Source organism: Zootoca vivipara, chromosome 10, assembly GCF_963506605.1.
Source record: "Zootoca vivipara chromosome 10, rZooViv1.1, whole genome shotgun sequence".
In the NCBI taxonomy this organism is placed as follows: Eukaryota; Metazoa; Chordata; class Lepidosauria; order Squamata; family Lacertidae; genus Zootoca; species Zootoca vivipara.
Window position 1 is genome coordinate 7,500,846 of NC_083285.1, and position 19,640 is coordinate 7,520,485.

The 19,640-nt window shown below is 41.5% G+C and overlaps 1 protein-coding gene across 2 annotated transcripts in view; it reads right to left on the bottom strand.

Annotated features, from left to right (window-relative positions):
- Positions 1-19,640, bottom strand: part of COG5 (component of oligomeric golgi complex 5) — a 149,247-nt gene that overhangs the window by 2,615 nt on the left and 126,992 nt on the right. Inside the window, exons 15-22 of one of the 2 annotated variants that reach the window (XM_035127863.2) lie at positions 13,925-14,035; positions 12,179-12,241; positions 11,061-11,164; positions 8,552-8,789; positions 4,737-4,813; positions 3,773-3,899; positions 2,743-2,822; positions 363-2,389 (exon numbers count right to left, since the gene is read on the bottom strand). In XM_035127863.2, coding sequence (XP_034983754.2) covers positions 2,338-2,389; positions 2,743-2,822; positions 3,773-3,899; positions 4,737-4,813; positions 8,552-8,789; positions 11,061-11,164; positions 12,179-12,241; positions 13,925-14,035 — 852 coding nt within the window. In that variant the 3' untranslated portion in view covers positions 363-2,337. Of the gene's footprint in view, positions 1-362; positions 2,390-2,742; positions 2,823-3,772; positions 3,900-4,736; positions 4,814-8,551; positions 8,790-11,060; positions 11,165-12,178; positions 12,242-13,924; positions 14,036-19,640 lie in introns of those variants that run through there. The other variant, XM_035127862.2, reaches the window with a different exon arrangement.

The window sequence follows — 19,640 nt, forward strand, 5'->3', positions numbered from 1 at the left end:
AAACAAAAAATAAAATATGAAACAAAATTCCTTCCAGTAGCACCTTAGAGACCAACTAAGTTTGTCATTGGTATGAGCTTTTGTGTGCATGCAGATGAAAGCTCATACCAATGACAAATTTAGTTGGTCTCTAAGGTGCTACTGGAAGGATTTTTTTTATATTTTATTTTTTGTTTAGGCTAGGAAAAGTCGTCATTAAAGAATGTTTAGTTAGACCAGGGGTCAGCAAACTTTTTTAGGAGGAGGCTGGTTCACTGCCCCTCAGACCTTGTGACAGGCCAGACTGCACTCACACACGTGGCAGAAGGGGGCTTCTCTCTCCCCATTTCCCCCAGTCCCTCCCCTCCCCCTGCTTTCCTACCTCCTCCTCTGCTCTACGGTTGGGGGCCAGCTGAAGCCCCACAACATGCCCGTCACGATACCCACAGTGAGGCCATGGATGGAGAGGCTGACGGGCAGGTGGCGAGTCTGAGCTGCGCCTCAGTGTACGGGTGGCAAGGCTTCGGATTGGCTGGCACCAATCAGAGCCCAGCTCCCTTCCTCCAAAGGGCAGGGAGAAGCCGGGAGGGAGGGAGGAGGAGGTGCTGCGGTATGTGTGTGAGAGGGAGGGGGTGGGAAATGGTGCTTGGGGAAAAAAATGGCACCGCCCAAAAAATCACGCTGACCAAAGCAGCGATTCCAGGACCGTCCATGGGCTGAATCCAGAGGGCAATTGGACCTGATCCAGCCCACGGGCCTTAGTTTGCCGACCCATGAGTTAGACCAACCAATACCTCCAAAATGGTATCTGAGGTACGGCCAATCTAAGTTCCCTTAGGTTGGAATTTAATGTCTCCCTTAGCTGGTCTGCATTGCTGTGTAATGCAGTCAAGGGTGCCAGAGGACAAGCTCCTCTTATTTCCAATAGCTGTTTTTACCATGTAGGCAGCTATGAGAAGTTTTGGTGTAAAGGCTTATTCTGACACATGAACCAGGTGAGGCCTGAATCTATAGTTACTACTTCTGCGACCACAATCACTATCACCAAAAAGATGGCATGCCAAAACTCCCTCACCCCTGAACATTCTCACCAGAGAGTTTCCTTCCCAACATCCTCTCCAACAAAGGGGTAGCAGAGGTGGGATGAGATGCCACCTGTATGCAAGGTTTAGCATAGTTTCAAGGGGCAGCTTGCTCCACACTGCTTTCCATGTTCCCTTTCTTTGACCAACAACAACTAAATGGCAAACCATACACATTCAAAAATGCTCGATATTCCACTACTTGCTGCTCTCCATTTCTACCAAGTAACTGTTTAGCTCATCTGAAGAGTTTGCTAGTTGCTGATCCTGTTTAGTAGGACACAGCTAACTAGATGGCACAATCGTCACAAGGAAACGAAAAATGCATATCCTACTTGGGCACGCAGCAAAGCTTGGGCACTTGGGAATGTAACAAAACATGTCAAACACTGTTGTGTGATATCCATTGGCTGCCTGAAAATCTAAAACCAAGCTAGCTGTGGGGAGGGAGGAGGTAACAATGAGCAATCCTTCAGAGGTGTAAGGCAATCCCTACTCCGGACAGATACTCTGAAATGCTTTTGACCCTCTGCCAGAGGCTTGAATAAGAATATTAATATTTCCTACATATACAGTGGTGCCTCTAGTTACGAGCTTAATTCATTCCGGAGCTCCGTTCTTAACCTGAAACTGTTCTTAACTAGAGGCGTGCTTTCGCTAATGGGGCCTCTTGCTGCTGCTGCGCCGCTGGCACACGATTTCCGTTCTCATCCTGGGGCAAAGTTCTCAACTCAAGGTAACTCTTGCAGGTTAGCGGAGTTTATAACCTGAAGCGTTTGTAACCTGAGACGTTTGTAACTCGAGGTACCACTGTACTGCTCTTTTTCCTAAGTGTCTGCATCCTGTGAAACAAGCATTCAAGGATGATTCAAGTATGATTCAGGAGGAGTCATCACTGCCCTTATTCTTAATTTTAGCTGCTACCTTAGTAAAACAAGCTCCAGCAAAAACTACTGCCTGTAATCACAGCACTGCCTATATGGTTTCTTTCATTTGTTTAATTGTGCATGCATGTGCATCTGTACCTATTCAGGTGTGGGTGGGTGTTGCTGTCTTTAATATAGAAAGCCATTTCAAGAGTGCTTTAATTTTGTTCCATATACCTTGCTCACCAAGCTCCTTCTCTTCCCCTTTTAGTTTTCCAAACACTCTAGTGAAACAAACAACTTGATCCCAAACATACTTAACTTGGAAAGCAGTCCTGCTGATTTAAGTAGAGTTTCTGCTGCAGTTCTTAGGATTACAGCCCAGGAGGCACTGTATCATTCAAAACATATCATAGAGCCAGTACTGCACAAGGATATACAAGTAGTTGAATCCCCAAACAGCTATAAAAAAAGTAAGATGACATCTTTATTAGATGAATTTCTCCTGCAGTAGGAAATAAGAGTGCCTCCCAAAAGAGAATTCTGTGTAATTTGGAATCTGGCTTGCTTCTGCACCAAAAAAGGTCTAATAAAAGACTACCTTGCTGGTCTGGAGTTAATCCCTGAAACCAATGCAGCTATAAATGTCTTGAAGAAGACCTAATAGAAGTTGTTGCTTAGAATACACCAAAGCACTTCCACACATGGTTAGACAGGGAGCAGGATCCACAAACGGTCAACAGCAGGAAAGAAATAATCGTTTCCAAATTGCAATAGTATTTCTAAACTTAATTGAAAAATAAAATGTGTTTTACCGTATCAAAATGAGTCTGTCTTTCTCTGATGGATGGTCATCAAGCCACCGGGAATAACGTGCAATGGTCCACTCTGCTCTCTTTCACAGGAAATAAATAAATACAAATATATATTATTTCTAGACATTTTCACATACTGGGCAAAAGTTAATGGCAACAGCCTTTTACAGGTTGGTATACAGTAATCAGCAGCAATTCATAGATTGCTTAGCGCTCAACCACATAGGACTTAAAAAAACCAGTTGCTTCTCCACAGCACTTTGGCTTGGGCGACTGCTCTGGAAACGTGTAAAAGAGCTCAGTACAAATTAAATGGCCACTAAATTAGTCTCAACTACTGATGGATTATGGGACGCAGGTAGCGCTGTGGGTTAAACCACAGAACCTAGGGCTTGCCAATCAGAAGGTCGGCGGTTCCAATCCCCGTGACGGGGTGAGCTCCTGTTGCTCGGTCCCAGCTCCTGCCAACCTAGCAGTTCAAAAGCACGTCAAAGTGCAAGTAGATAAATAGGTACCGCTTTGGCGGGAAGGTAAACGGCATTTCCGTGTGCTACTCTGGTTCACCAGAAGCGGCTTTGTCATGCTGGCCACATGACCTGGAAGCTATACCGGCTCCCTCGGCCAATAACATGAGATGAGCGCCGCAACCCCAGTCGGTCATGACTGGACCTAATGGTCAGGGGTCCCTTTACTTTTACTGATGGATTAAACAAGAGGGGAAGAAGCTGGGAGGGGAGGATAGACTAGAGTCCTCATCATCCCTGACATTGGCCAGGCTGGCAAGGGCCGAAGGATCACAGTATCATCTTTGATTATTTCCTCTGTGGCTGTTGAATTGCGAAAGCATTCTATTGCCAGAAGTTAACTAGGATGGAAAATGCCTGCAGCCTGCCGTGATCTCGTAAAACCAACCCCACATGCTGCAACTTGAGCACAGCTACAAAACAGCACTGGCGACAGCAGTTTGAGAGAAATGGTTTTCTGCCACTGGTGGAGTATATAGTGTGAAGAGGCTGCGTAAAGTAATTACCTGGAATGGAGATTTTAATTCAGGTGGTGCTCTTGTAAATAAGAACTGAATAACGGTACTGAATGGAATGATATCTCCCACGGCCGGGCTATTGATGATATGCTCACTAGTCTGGAACAGCATTGGCCTGCGGGGGATAAAGCAGAAATTAAGATGATACAGTTAAAAGAAAAGAAGATTACGCTTCCCTATAGTTTACTAGGAAAATGCCTCTCGTGGTGGATTAAATTCCACATTGCAGAAGGCTCTTCCAACAGGTACTTCACTTTTTCTCATAGGATTGAATGATGGCCGTTCACTTGCATGGGAAAATGCAGAGACGCAAACAAGGTTGGATTGGGAGTTGAACCTGTGGTTGCCTCTTAGAGTCTCCCATTTCTTGGCAAATGTTTTGTCTCCACCCATAACAGTGTTGGCTATTGGCAGCTTATTTTGACCCACAAAAAAGGGACCCACAAGTACCTGCCCCCAAAGAGACAGAACCCAAGGAAGGCTTCATTTTATCCATGCCACTCTAATAACACACACAGCACCTTAAAAACAAAAGCCTGTTCCTTCCTATGCAGCAGTTGTTTTCCGCTTTGCTTCATCATCATTATGGAATTTGGTAAGCGATTGTTTGTAGTAACAGCAGCTTATTATTTAATTAAACAAAAACATTGCATCTCAAATCCTCTAATATCAAGGTAGGGGGCTTAGTGTAACTGCAGCTCATCAGCATAAAAACTGAGATCCACAACAAAAAGCAAAAAGGTGCAATTTAGCTGACATTTGCATGACAAAATTCTCCCAAGTTATAGTTACACTCTGAATAAAACGTTCAAGGAAAAAGTACTAATTTGTTGGTAATTTTCACACAGTGCTGCCAGAAGGTTTTAATTAAAAACCCAAATAAATCGGTGACTTGATTGAAATTCTTCATTACCTGGTGCCAGCTGTGAAAAATATTTTGAAGGCAATATACCTGAATGATCTTAGGAGCCTGTAGGATATTCCCAGATCAGAGAGCCGTCTGCAGAGAGGAGCGACTGCTAACTCCATCTGTCAGAGAAAATGAATTGCACTTCAGTCCGATATTCAAAGCCCTGGGACCAAACCAGCCAGTCAGGAATTGGGGAAGGCAGATTTTCAGCCAGCAAATTTCATGAACTAGAACCAGTTTTTACCAGCAGAATTTCTGGCAACAATTGGGCAACAACCTACAACCACGAGCATGCAATTGGATGGAATGGATCCATTCCAACCATGGGATGAAGCCATGGAATTGGAAAACCAACGTCACTACTGCTACCATGTAAAGAGAACCACCGCCAGCTATTTTAGGACCACCAGGAATGAATCTAGTTTTATTGCCAAATTAAGAATATACCAAGAATGAAAAGTCCACAGCTTATTCATTTATGCCAGATGAAATAATAACAGTAATATAAGCAGCCTGCATCTCCTCTGCATCTCCTCTCACTGGCTTTTGGAAAGAAGAGTGGTTTATCTGTAATTTACTCTATCCAAAAGAACAATATAATTTCTTACAGTCCCTAGGTTAAACATTTGTGCTTTCACAAATGAAGAGTGAATCTTTTTATTCTAGCTAATGGAGATGCAATTAATATTTTTGCTTGTTAACATGCGTCCATTTCCCCCTCTACACTAAGCTCACAACTCTTGTTGAGTGTCCATCAATATGTGGATGATACCCAGCTCTACCTCTCTTTAAAATCGGAACCAGTGAAGGCCCTGTGTGAGTGCCTGGAGGCGGTTGGAGGATGGATGGTGGCTAACGGATTGAGGTTGAATCCTGACAAGTACTGTTCGGGGGGGACGGGGTGGGCTGGTGTGGAGGACTCCCTGGTCCTGAATGGGGTAACTGTGCCCCTGAAGGACCAGGTGCGCAGCCTGGGAGTCATTTTGGACTCACAGCTGCCCATGGAGGCACAGGTCAATTCTGTATCCAAGGGCAGTTGTCTACCAGCTCCATTTGGTATGCAGGCTGAGACCCTACCTGCCTGCAGACTGTCTCGCCAGAGTGGTGCATGCTCTAGTTATCTCCCGCTTGGACTACTGCAATGTGCTCTATGTGGGGCTACCTTTGAAGGTGACCCGGAAACTACAACTAATCCAGAACACGGCAGCTAGACTGGTGACTGGGAGCGGCCGCCGAGACCATATAACACCAGTCCTGAAAGACCTACATTGGCTCCCATTACGTTTCCGAGCACAATTCAAAGTGTTGGTGCTGAACTTTAAAGCCCTAAACGGCCTTGGTCCTGTATACCTGAAGGAGTGTCTCCACCCCCATTGTTCTGCCAGGACAATGAGGTTCAGCGCCGAGGGCCTTCTGGCGGTTCCCTCACTGTGAGAAGCAAAGCTACAGGGAACCAGGCAGAGGGCCTTCTCGGTAGTGGCGCCCACCCTGTGGAATGCCCTCCCATCAGAGGTCAAAGAGATAAAAAACTACCTGACATTTAGAAAACATCTGAAGGCAGCCCTGTTTAGGGAAGTTTTTAATTTGTGACATTTTATTGTATTTTAATCTTTGCTGGAAGCCGCCCAGAGTGGCTGGGGAGACCCAGCCAGATCGGCGGGGTACAAATAATAAGTTGTTGTTGTTGTTGTTGTCTTAAAAGAGTATTTTTGTGTGTGTCAGATACTGAAAAAATATTGTGGGGTTTCCTTCCTCAGTTCTGACTCCATCATGTTCACATTTCAGTCTCTTAATCATACAGAGCTGCACAGCTTTTAAAGTGCAAAATCTGACTCGCAACCTAAAATACTCCAAATTACTGTAACCTTAGCACACTTGACTTTTTTACACAGCAACAAAGCTCCTCATAATGAGGAGGTCAAAATGTACAACAATTCCTGGATGATGTCTCATGATATGAATAAATGTCAGGAAAATGTCATTTCAGAGTACCTTACTGACCCTAGCAAATTCTTTCCAGGCCAGACAGAATTGTGAAAATTGAGCCAGGCATTCAGCATAAGCCATTTTTCCCCCCTTTACCCATATATTTCAAGTTCGTATCTTTATAGACATCCATGTTTTGACTGCTAGATATAAAAACAGTCAAATTCCCCAGTGATTAGGGTGCCTTGGACGTAACTTTAAACATTTTTAGATATACATCCTGTCCACATTTCTAAGGTGAGACTTATAAATATCTCCCTTTCACACTTTTCTTATTTAAGTTCAGTGTTACTAATAGTCTGTAGACCTTCAAATTCCAAATGCAAATATTTGGAAAAAGAAACTTAAAAACAGAAGGAAGTTTATAACAAGCTGATCTTACAACCCACACTTAGCATGTTTTGTGCATTTTACAGTGTTGGCGCCCTGTCTCCTTTATGACATCCCAGCAAGGGATGCTTGGCACAAACCTTATTTATCACAAAGCGATTTAGTACATATATACCCTGCCTTTCTTCCATGATGGAACTTGAGCTAGTGAACATGAGGCTTTCATCGATGCACTGACTAGACTTTCTTAGCTTCAGAGAAGTAGCTGCATTATGTGTCCTCAGAACAGACACAACTTTAACTTTTTAGTACCAAAATACCTATTAATTTGTTCAGGCTGTGTGTGTGTGTGTGTGTGTTTTCTTATTAACTATTGGTTTTCCGTGGTTTGTTATCTTGGTCACTAATGTTTTGGTGGTTTATTATTTTCAGTATGGCTGACTGAATGCTCTTAAGTATTAATCTTTCTGAGAATCCCAAGTGGAATACAAATGCATGTATACATAAAATTTAAAAAAGTACTGGAAGTAACATTGTTATCCGGCCCTACATTTTAAGTCCCGTTTCAAGGAGAAATGTAAAACAGAATGTATATATATTTTCTAATAACTGGTGTGCCTTGGACTATGTGTGTATCAAAATTCAGGGCTCTAGCTTACTTTAGGAATTTCAGTATCTCTCACGAATGAGTGGCCCAGGGTCAAACAAGACATGGCTTTAAAGCCATGTTTTTGATTACTTTTAAGGATGCCCAAATACTAAGTCCCAGCTACCTTTCTTGAAACTGGCATGAAATGGGAGGGCTATTGAGAAACAGAAGGAATAAACCAAAACAAAGCAAGAAAAATTACAAGTAGGAGATGGGCAGAAGGAGAATTAGAAACTAGAGAGTCATAGGTTTACTTAAAACATCCAAAGAACAAGAGCACAGATTGCTAGTGAGCTCATTCTAGTGAACGCAACTTGAGATATCTCTCAGTAAAGGGATATGTGCACTAAGATAATGCACTACAACTTTAGTTTTTTAAAAAACTAAAATAATAAAAAATATGTTTTCAGGAAGATAATGAAAAGACTCATTCTATGGTTACAACCCAGGCTTTTTTTTCCCAATCGGAACTCAGTTCCAGCACCTATAAATGCCATTTTTAATCTTTCTATGGAAGAAACTTGCCACCATTTTTTTTTTTGTAGAATCTGGCTCTCAGTTGTACTCCACAGACCCTCTAAACTATGTAACTGCCATAATGCAGACTAAGATTTCTTTTCAGCAGTACAGGGCCACAGCCTCGAGGTTTCTGCTCTCAAACTCCAATTTTGGAAGCTGAAAAACATCCAGCCAAATCTAACAGATCCTAATTTATCATTACAATCGGACTCTGCTTGTCATGTATGCAGAATATAAATATTTTCAGATAGAGAAGAGCTTATGGAACAGCGAAGCAGCATGTGTTTGTATGTCTCAGGGCATAGCATTTCAAATTCAATGTGTAGTTTGGTGCATATGAGGAAATAAAACCAACAGTTTCCCTTTCATCTACCTGTGCAAAATCAGCAGCAAGCCGCATTTTCCCGCCTTCGCCAAGAGGCCTTAATAGGCTGGCATTGCGAATAAAAAGCTCAATAGCTCTCTGGGCAATGGCCTCAGTGCTCTCATAGACAAAGTCGTAGCATTCAAAGTGTCTGAAGTAGTCATTCATGACTCTTGCTATGAAGCCCTGTAGTTCTTTCATGTACAGAGAACAAGGGATATCGGGCTTTTCTGAAGTGGGTAGTGACCTATCAAAAGAAACAAAGAGGATAACGAATGTTAATTTCATGTTTGTATCAACTTTAACCATGTCACTGCGCTGCTTCACCTTTATCCTGTGAAGGACGACTACAATGGCTGCATGCATCACACCATCATATTTATAGAGGAATACGCTGTGTCTGAAACACCTTTTCCTCACGTTAACTGCAGTTTTGCAAGGAAAATGTGCACCGTTCTACTGGTGCTTTCTCCTCCTCTTCCCCCCTCCAAGTCTGGAGCACTTTCATCAGCCGGAAGCTGAAAAGCTCTAAATGTAAATGGCACAGCTGTTGGAATAATTCTCTAATAATAGACCACATCATACATATTGTGGTGTTAAAAGTCCAGCCTGCCTAAAAACCCTCACTAAGTCTGCTCTTGACTTAAATTGCTCAGAGATTATATGCACAGATGCCTCCAATCTGGGCAGAACCAGACAAAGATACAAGGTGTAGTAGTGACAAGGGAACAGCAGGGACCAGACTTCAAGCCAACTACTGTACTGGGCATCCATATCTAAGAGGATTTAGTCAGTAAAGTGAGTCAACAGGTCTTCTAGTCCAAGCAATTGACCTATCCCCCCAATTCTGTTCAAAGTGGCCCCACTTTAGATAGGGCTGAGGGCCTACGTAAGTTCCAGTCATATATAATAACAAAAAACATTTTTCAGAAGTCCATGTTCTCTCCACTGGATCCCTTCATAGAGGAGGATAAGCAATTACAGTCGTACCTTGGAAGTTGAACGGAATTCGTTCTGGAAGTCCATTCGACTTCCAAAACATTTGGAAACCAAAGCATGGCTTCTGATTGGCTGCAGGAAGCTCCTGCAGCCAATTGGAAGCCCCATCGGGTTCCAAAGAACATTCACAAACTGGAACACTCACTTCCGAGTTTGCGGCGTTCGGGGGCCCAAGCGTCCGTGTACCAAGGGATTCGGGATCCAAGGTACAACTGTACAGCTGAAGCAGAATGGAGCTGGGACAGAAAACTTCACGAACTTCTCTCAAAACTAGATTTTTTTGTACTTCTCCACACAATCCCACCAAGGCAGATGCAGGGCAAAGTTGCTCACCATCTTTTTTGGGGTGGGGGTGGGGGCTAAGAATTCAAGGATGGAAGCCTGAGTAATACTGCTTGGCTCATTCAACAGAAGACTGAAATGCCTGCAGTGGGATTCGCTCCCACAAACTCAACTATTAACCTGAGCAAAGTGATGTTTGCCGCTTGCCACACCTTCAGCAATGGATTAAGACCTTTAGAGGTCCTTAGCACTTAAATTTTTTGGTGCCCCATATATATATCTAGTTCAAAATGTAAACAATAATAAACCAGAAAACGAAATTTTATTTCTCGAAATGAAATGAAACATACAGTAAGATGGAAAATGTTGATTTTTGTATATTTCCACTTCATTTATATTTGAAAAATGTTCTCCTATTTTGCCTAACTAAAAAGTCTTTGATCAGATCCTCAAAACAAATCTTATGTAGCATATCTGCTTCTCTACTTAGTAGAGATAGGGCACCCAGTCTGGCAAGTTGTAGAGTTGTTCTGTTGGGATTTTTAAAAATATACTTCCAAGTCAGCTAACCAATTTGTGACCATTAATGCTAAAAGTCTGGCAATGGACATTATCTGTGCTGCCCCCCTTCCCCTGATGCCCTAAGCACATGCTTATTTTACTTAATAGTTAATCCAGTCCTGCACATCTTCAGAGAAGGCCCAGGTTCCCCCAACACACCCAAATATATGTGATACAAAAAGAAATGTAAGTGGAATCCCTGCTCCCTATCACTCGGGAACTCCTTCCCAGCTGAGAATGATGCTAATATAGAAGAAAACCTTTCAGGCTTGAAAGACCCAGTGAAGGGAGAGACAACTGAAAACCTGCTTCTATGTAAACAGAGATCAACCAGCATTTATTTCTTGGAAATATCTGTTTTGCATCCAGTCAATTCTCACCCTCTACTGTAACTTTAAATGTTAAAAACTAAATAATAAAAACAAGTGGCTTAAAAAAAATCCTCACTGGAAAATCCTCTTCTCACATTTCATTTTAAAAAGTGTTGTCCATATTTACTTTCCAGGCAGACAAATAATTTCAGCAGTCAGAAGTCCTGCTCTTTCCCCCACTGATAGCACAGGCTGGCTGCTGAGGCAAGCACTTTTGCTGCAAGGTAATCAATCTCTGGGGTTTTCGATATGGTGCCCATATTGTACACATGTTTAAAACAACACTGAGGTAGTGACTCCATTACCCAGAAAAGTCCTCCTGGTGCATCGTGATGATAATAGCCTCTATTGAGTCTCCAACTGAGTTCAGCAAAGGTTGCACAGCATTTCCCATCAAATCATAGACTGTCTACAAGAAGGATAACCAAGGAGGAAAAAGAATGAGTAAAAAAAACCATACAAGATGTCAACATGCTGCCCATGAGTACCAAGAGATAAATAAATTATTAAAACTTTGTCAAAATTTTGAACAGTGCTGTTTTGTGCCACAACATAGTACATATGTGTATACATAGAGATATATCTATATAGATGTGTTGTGCAATATATTTTGAACCTATATATACATGAAAGGTTAAACTTATTGTGCAACTTAAGTCGAAATCTTCCCAACTCCTTATGTGGAGCAGTGATTGAACAATAAAAGAGTCACTTATAACAGGACAAATTCTTCAGAGAAGTATAGCATGATGTGACAACCTTTTCAAGAGCTTTCTACAAACTGAAGTATCTGACCAGTATCTGAGAATGCACTGTTCCACCATTCAAATATGTACGCTTCCTCTTGTGGTAGTTTTTAAATTATGCCGACAATATCGTTTGAAACTAGGGGCTTTTCCTGGAAAGAAGGGCAGGCCAATTATCTTAATATGTAATTAAAGATCAACGTAATGAGGTCTAGGCCCTAGCCTTCAAAAGAGGCGGTGAATGTTTTTCTTTCAACCTACATTCACACATTGAAAAGCAGTGGATTGGGAAGACCATGGATGAAAGCGAATGGAAAGCTATCTCCAGGGAGGAGTTAAACGTGAAAAATGAAAGCACCAGGAAAGAAGAATCATCACTTTTAATGGTGAAAAGGTAGGCAGTTTCCCTCTGCCTTGCTATCATTCAGGTGCTGCCCAAGAGCCTCTGCTAAACGTTGAGCACTTAGCTAATTCATCCTCACCTAACACAGACAGCAAATTATCTCAAAACCAAACATGAATGGATAGGTTTTCCTTAACTCAGTCCCGTAGGACACCACCACAAATGTTGCAAGCAAATGAATGTGGCTTAGTATTTAGAGTGTGTGTGTGTGTGTGGGGGGAAACAGCAGGTTTCAAATCTATGCAAGTTTCGTGACTTTTTAATATTCACCTACCTTCAAGGCTGTGCTAATAGTTTCCTCTGAAGAGGCTGGAAATGCACTTTGGCAGGATATTACCTAAAAAGAGATGCAGAAATGCTCAATCATATACTGAGACCCTGGTGAAGCCAAAGCTCAGTTACTGCTGCTCATCGTTGGGCCCCTCCCTGGCCATGCTCTGGGTACCAGCCAATGTTGGTCTCAGGCCTCCTCCCTCTAGATCAGGGATCAAGTGTCAGAGCATGTGAAATATATAGCCCTTCCTGTTCATTTGATTATGGATCTCCAGAGGCTAAGCCAGCAAGAAGGAATCTTCCATCACAATAGGACCTTGCAATCTCTATCGTTTCTGGCAACCATGAAAGCCACAAATACGGTTTCTACACTGACTTGGTGCATGGATAACTAACTGCATGATATACATAAAATGCCACAAAACATCATGTCGCTAATCAAACCGTTCCTCTTGGACCTCCATGATTTTTAAATACAGAACTGAAAAAAATCACCTCCTAAATGCTTTCCTATCTTTCCCCCCGGCTGACAGCATTTTTAAAAAAGCTATGGAGCCAACATCTTGTGACACAAAAACCCATCTGTTCCTCCATAACTATTTCTAACTTGTTCAGCGTTCACATTCAAGTAAGGTCCTAGCAATTTCTTTTCTTTTCCAAATTTCATGTCAAGATTTATTTGTACATATAAAATACTAACACAAGGATTCCAAAGTGGGTAACACGAAACTTGTGAGAATGATTTACATTCTGCAATGTGAATATAGGATATAGAAACCAGTGATTTTAAAATATTTGTTTTTGTTTCTTATGGTTTTAAGATATGGCTTCTAATGTAAACACTAATCTAAATGCTATGGCTGAAATCCTTCTAGTTCTGTGCATTCGAGGGGGGCTTTGAGTTCATGTTTTTCAAAACCGTGCAGCAATTCTACACGACAGCTTTTCCCAACCCGCTGCCATCGAGATGTTGTAGACTACATCTCCCACCATCCTTGATCGTGGCCAGACTGCCTAGGACCACAACAGCTGGAACACATCAAGTTGGGCAAAGGTGCCATAGGGCAGCCAAAGCAGTCTCAAAATGGAGGGGACTTTCCAATGAAATTTGTGACACGGCATGGGGGACTATTGTTTAAAGGGGCTTTGCAATCCAAAATACCACGGCTTGGATCCAAGCTTGTATCACTTCTCATACAAAGCCCTAAGAGGTTCTTTTGTCATGTTCTGCAACAGTTCATAATTTAGGCAAGTGAATTCAAGTGGTACCTCGGGTTAAGAACTTAATTCGTTCCGGAGGTCTGTTCTTAACCTTAAACTGCTCTTAACCTGAGGTACTACTTTAGCTAATGGGGCCTCCTGCTGCTGCCGTCGGGCTATTTCTGTTCTCATCCTGAAGCAAAGTTCTTAACCCAAGGTAATATTTCTGGGTTAGTGGAGGCTGTAACCTGAAGCATCTGTAACCCGAGGTACCACTGTATAAAGTATTATCCTTAACTCCATTACAGTAACCTAAATTAACAGAAAACTCTCCTGCCACTAATAAGCAAAGAAACACCGAAGGCGGCAGACATTTCAAATCTATGAGAGAGAGATTGGTGGGTGGGAAACTGGTTTCTATCCCACTATTCACTGAGACCATTTCAGAAGTGTTTACACATTCTTTCCAATTCGATTCAGGATTTGCAGTGAAGTATTAAAACCACAACTTAACAATGATTATGTTTAAAGTATCCCTGCCACTTACTTTAAGAACCGACTGGTGTAACCTGTACAAGGAATTCACTACAGCCACGTTCCTTCTTTGACCTTCTGTTAACGGCCCAATCACCTGGCTGGCTTCTCCTTGCGTCGACAGCTGCAAGTAAAGCATACAAGTCATGCAAACTATTTCCTTCCAAGTACACTAATCCAAATAAATACAATTCTTCCCCTTAAAATGGAATGGGGAAATCAGGTTGCATTTAACATCATCTTAATTCCCAGCACAGAAAAAGTGTTTTTTTTACTTCTATGGAAAATAACTTCCTGAATTTCAGTCTTAAGGGTTGCTTCTTGCCACACATTTTCTTAACATGGGATTATTCTCACAAGCTGTACAGGCGCATGAAATTATTATCTAAACAATGAAAGCAAGTGACAGGTTCTCCCAGCCGATTCAGGAGCTGTAGCACTTTGAAAGCCTCCAAGGGACATACCCAGGAGCCAGAGGACTTTATTTTGCTGATGTTACACAGGAACAGGAAGAATGCAGAACGATGCCACACTTTAGGCAGAACCATCTCTGCATAATATTGCCAGCAGGAAGAAAAATAGCATCTACAATCTATCAAGGGCGTGAGGCCACCCAATTATATACGCCACAGGGAACTTACCCAGTCAACCAGGAAACGTTAAGTTGAGAAACAACCAGGCTGGTGCAATTAAAAAATAGACTCAAGCATTCCCCACCATGGGCGACGGAGACACTCATTGTCCCAACCTCCTAATATGTCGCCAGTAAAAAAACAACCTAGCAACATTCAAACATCAGGGCAAATCCTGAACTAAGCTTTAGTAAATAAAAGCATTATTTAATATTATTTCACAGCAATTTTTCAGTTGTCAAATAATGCTCCAAAACAAAAATGTACCTGTAGTGAATAAAAATATTGCTCTCTCTCAATACTGCAACCCCATGTCTCATTTCCAAAATGGTTGTCAGGGGCTTACTAACACCACCAACCCGTTCCTTCAGGTGGGAATTAAATTCCGACAGAAAGTATCTAAACAGACATGCACAAATCTCCCTCGGAGGTATTTCACCTTCAGGAATGTCGATTCATTCTATTCTCCACATTGCTTCAGCAGAAAACACATTTTAGCAGTGCATTCTGCGATGCAGATGGCACGTAGCACAGTTAAGAGCTAGAAGCCTCAGGACCTCTCTCAGATAAAAAAGAAGAAAATCCACTCCTCCATAAATAGGGCTCTATAGTTTCCAGTAGCACGATCCTTTCAGGGACCATCACTAACCTCAATCTGATTTAGGCAGACTTTGATGTCGTTTTGCGGTCTGAATTGAACTCTGCAATGAATTTTGTCTGAAAATTAGGTGGGGCACAGGTTTTTAAAAGGGAGGAAGAAAAAAGGAAGTTGACTAAATTTGCCAGTCATTTAATGCCATTAAGCATCTCAGACAATGCATCAAAACAGAACCATTCCTTAGACTAGGTACTAATTTCAGTACCCTGAAATTCATTAACGTCTCTTCCAGTAATCTTCTACCGTTACATCTCTTCAGGACAAGAGTCTGAGAAGCAAAGGCAGACTTCATGGGGAATGCAAGCGTTAGGAGGTCCAGGCACTGTAGAGTCCTTGGCTAGTGAACTGGCAAAGTCGTTTGTAGTAGCATTCAAGCTGATTTCAGACAAAGGCAAATGCTTTCTTTTCATTTGTTTCCAGCTCCGCATATTTTGAGTATAACACCAGTAGTTGCTCAGATGTTGAAGAAAGAAATGCTGGAGCAGCTTTTGGGAGGGAGGCGCAGGGGAAATAGGGAACTATATAGGAAACCCAGCCAGATGGGTGGGGTATAAATAATAATAAATTATTATTATTATTATTATTATTATTCAAATGAAATGCTCACAGGATGCTTAGGCCACCAGGATCTAGGTAAAATTTCAATATTTAAAAAATGGTTTTTATGAAACTGTTTTTCCCCATTAAAAAGAGTAGGAACAGTTTTAAAAAACACACTAGTGAGTTATATTTCTAAGTGGAAAGAACAAGATTTACATATTATTCATAATAATAGTGGTGCATGCCCTATTTCTGAAGTGTTCAGGGTACTTCATGCATATTAACAGTTCAAGAAACCCATACAGTAGGCTAATGCAATGTAACGTAATTCAACATTACAGAGGAGAGGCTGAGACAGGCTGCCTGAGATAGGGAGAAAATGGCGGAGGTGTTATTTTAACCCGGGGCATTCAATCTCACAGGTCATTCCTTTCAATATTACACTAGCTCAGTGCTTAGAGCAGATCAACAAAGGTTTCTTTCCTGTGAGCTGAACTCCAATGAGTCATAGTGAATTTAAATAAAATAGAATACGTAGCAATGTTGCTTTTGCACTGTTTCTAGTAAAACAAACTTGAGTTTGTACTGATTACTGGAACATATTGACCGTTTCCTGTAAGTTTGGATCAATTAATCAGGTTTTGTAATGGACTTGTTAAGAGTGATGATATTGCTGATATAGTTGTATCGGCTGCAAACCGCTTTGAGCGCAGGATTTCAGAAAACAAGGTACATAAATAAACATGACTTTATGTTCTTAAGAATATCTGCCATAAGACACTGCTGTAGAATTTAAGAATCAACAAATCACTTTGAAATTTGGAGGTTTATTTAAATTGAAAATGGTGCAACAGCCAAATTAAGAGCTGTGCTTCTGATTAAGATTGTTCTGCAAGAGACGCAGCATTGATGTTTATGGGGTATTTAAAGGGACCTGGATGTTCCAAACAGAACAGGCCATTCAGAAAATGGAAGTTCCTACCTTTAAAGTGGGGCTTCTGAAAGATGTGACCCACTCTGCTTTTTAGCTCTTGCAATACAAGCCTTATAGCCGCCCAGAGTGGCTGGGGAGGCCTGGCCAGATGGGCAGGGTACAAATAATAAATTGTGTGAACTTTAAATTATTTTGATAACTCATAAATTCAGCCTTTGGCAATCCACAATGTTTACCATTTTTCAAGTCCATACTCTCTTATGACTATGATTAAATCACAATGATGTGCCTTCATATGACATTAAAAATAGTATTATGGATTCATTTTAACGTGAGAAATACAGAACTGCAATTCACACTACAATTGTTTACCACTCATGATGACATATTCATAATAATCTTTATTGCGGTCCAACAACCCATAACATGGATTCAGAATAAAATACAGATTCATACAGACAACCCCCCAGGGAAGGGAGACCGAAGTATTATTTGTTTAGTCATGGGTATGTTCAAGTTTGATTTGTATGACTACTGAAAGAAACTTTGCCACGGCCACTGTGATATCATTGGACTTGTCGTCCAGAAGATATTTGGTATAGTAGGCTTCAGATTTGCCAATATAGTCATACCTCGGGTTAAGTACACTTCAAGTTGCGTACTTTCAGGTTAAGTACGCAGCGGACACAGAAGTGTTTACTTCCAGGTTCCGCTGCGTGCACATGTGCAGAAGCATTATGCGCGCTTCGCTCGCGTGCAGAAGCGCTCTATCGGCGCTTCGCGCACGCACACTATTGCCGCTCGGGTTAAGTACTTTTCAGGGTGCAAATGGCACCCCGGAATCAATTAAGTACTTAACCCGAGGTACCACTGTAGTGGTTTAATCAATAGTTCCCTAGCTTGGTTATACAGTCCGCAATGCAATAAAATATGCCTCTTGCAGTCAACGTTCTGAGAGCATACACAGATCCTATTTTGATAAGGGATACCTCTCAGTCTGCATAAAGGCATATTTTGCCATCTTAAGCATGCCAGGTCTTCAAATTAAATACAATATATGTTATGGACAATAACAGATATGTCACCCAAAGAAAAGGACTAATGAGTTGGTGGCACCGACTTGTGGCTCAGTTGCTGCCCTGCTGCTTATCTAAATATTTTCTGAAAATGTAACTTCAGGGATTACCCCCCCCCCCTGTTTGCAAGCTTGCTCAATTTTATTCTTTCTAGCAACTTGCAACATTGAGCAATTAGACAAGAGGATTAGATTCATTTTCCTCACGCTGTCAGACAAATCCCACGGCTAAAATACAACCCGCATAATGATTCATCTTTGATCTGCATATAGCTTAATGTAACACTTTAATTTTTTAAAAAAAACAACCAAATAATAAAGGTAACTCTTAGTAATGTATCCTATATGTGATGTTTCCTAATTTAGACATTATTTCTGTCTAAATCACCACTAAAAATCCAGGCTGTAATTTCCTTATAAAATAAAACGTTGAAACTTGGCAGACAAAAGCCATTCTTCCAGCGTTCTTTACTGCGCCATAAAAAGCCATTCCATAATCGCAACAAAATTATACCAGATAGAGGTCCATCCCAAATAAGTCATGGATGGCACTTGAGACAAGTACTCCTGAAATTAAGCCAGGTGTAGGACTAAGGGAAACTGAAGTACATGGAACCAAGAGAATAGTTTTCCTAATGCACACACTGAAGGCAGCTCCAGACATGGTTTCAGACAAGTGGGTACAAGAGATACCAATATTCCCAGCCTGTAGTCGGGAAAGGCCCCTAAATGTGAACTTCCATTTAAAGAAGAAAAGAGCAAGTCTCTATTTCTCCTAGAAATAAAGTTATGAAACAAAATGTGCAGGTATCATTCTAAGCCATTTCTATGAGTTGACCCAGCCTGCCATTTCAGTGTTTTTAGCCAATGAGTGAAATTAGAGCTGTGGCTGACAAGTGAGTTACTGGACACCAGGTAATAGGAATCCCTGATGGCCTAAAGAGCTGCTGTTTCCACCTCCCATTTATTGTATTTTGACTGCTTCAATTTAATTTCTGTGTTCTTGGAATCTCTGTAGTTTGACCTTCCTTCCTTCCTAGCGACTAGGATGCATATTTCTTGCGATGAGCTCCTCTGAGATCAGGTACCCCCTAAAAGTTTTTCTGTCAATACTACCACAGAGCAAGAAAACTGCCGGCCCCAGCAAACTGCGAATGTGAAAACCTGAAAAGAGTTGGGGATTCCGATTTGAACAATCTGGGATGGGGCACTGGAGGCTGCAGGGCAATGTGGGGAATTGCCTCAAATTGGGCAATTTCTGCCCTCCTCCATTAGCCCCCTGCACCCCATAGCTCATTATTTAGGAAGGCCTCAATTGAGTGGGACATGGTTTCATTTCAAAGCAAAGTTATGCCTTTACCTGACAAATCATTTTGAGTTGGAAATCTAATCTGGTTACATGCAAAATCACCACCAACTGATGCAGATGAAGGAGAAGTGAATCTGAGAAGGAACAAGTGAGTTATCTGTTCTCTTTCACACATTTATCTGCCTCTGCACGATTCATTAATTCCAAAGCTGCTTTTGGCCTCTCTTTGGAATGTTCCCCTTATATAAAGTGAACACAGCAGAGTTATATATGTAAAAGAAATAGTATCCACTGTTTTTTTTAAAAAGGGAACTAGAACAGCATGCAGACAAGGCAAAAAAGAGAGCTTTGTGGAGCACTCTCTCTAAACATGAATGAGCAGAAATAACTTAATTGACAGAAGGAATTTCCCTTTTACTGCAGACACGACATTAATTCAGTAGCCATGTTCTCCCTGCTTTCTTGGAAAATGTTCACATATGCTTATAGAAAAAATATATATTAATATATTCTTCAAAATATTCTGTTTTCTATTTTTTTGCTCGCTTGTGATGTTGGGCAGATATTTATCTCTTATAGAA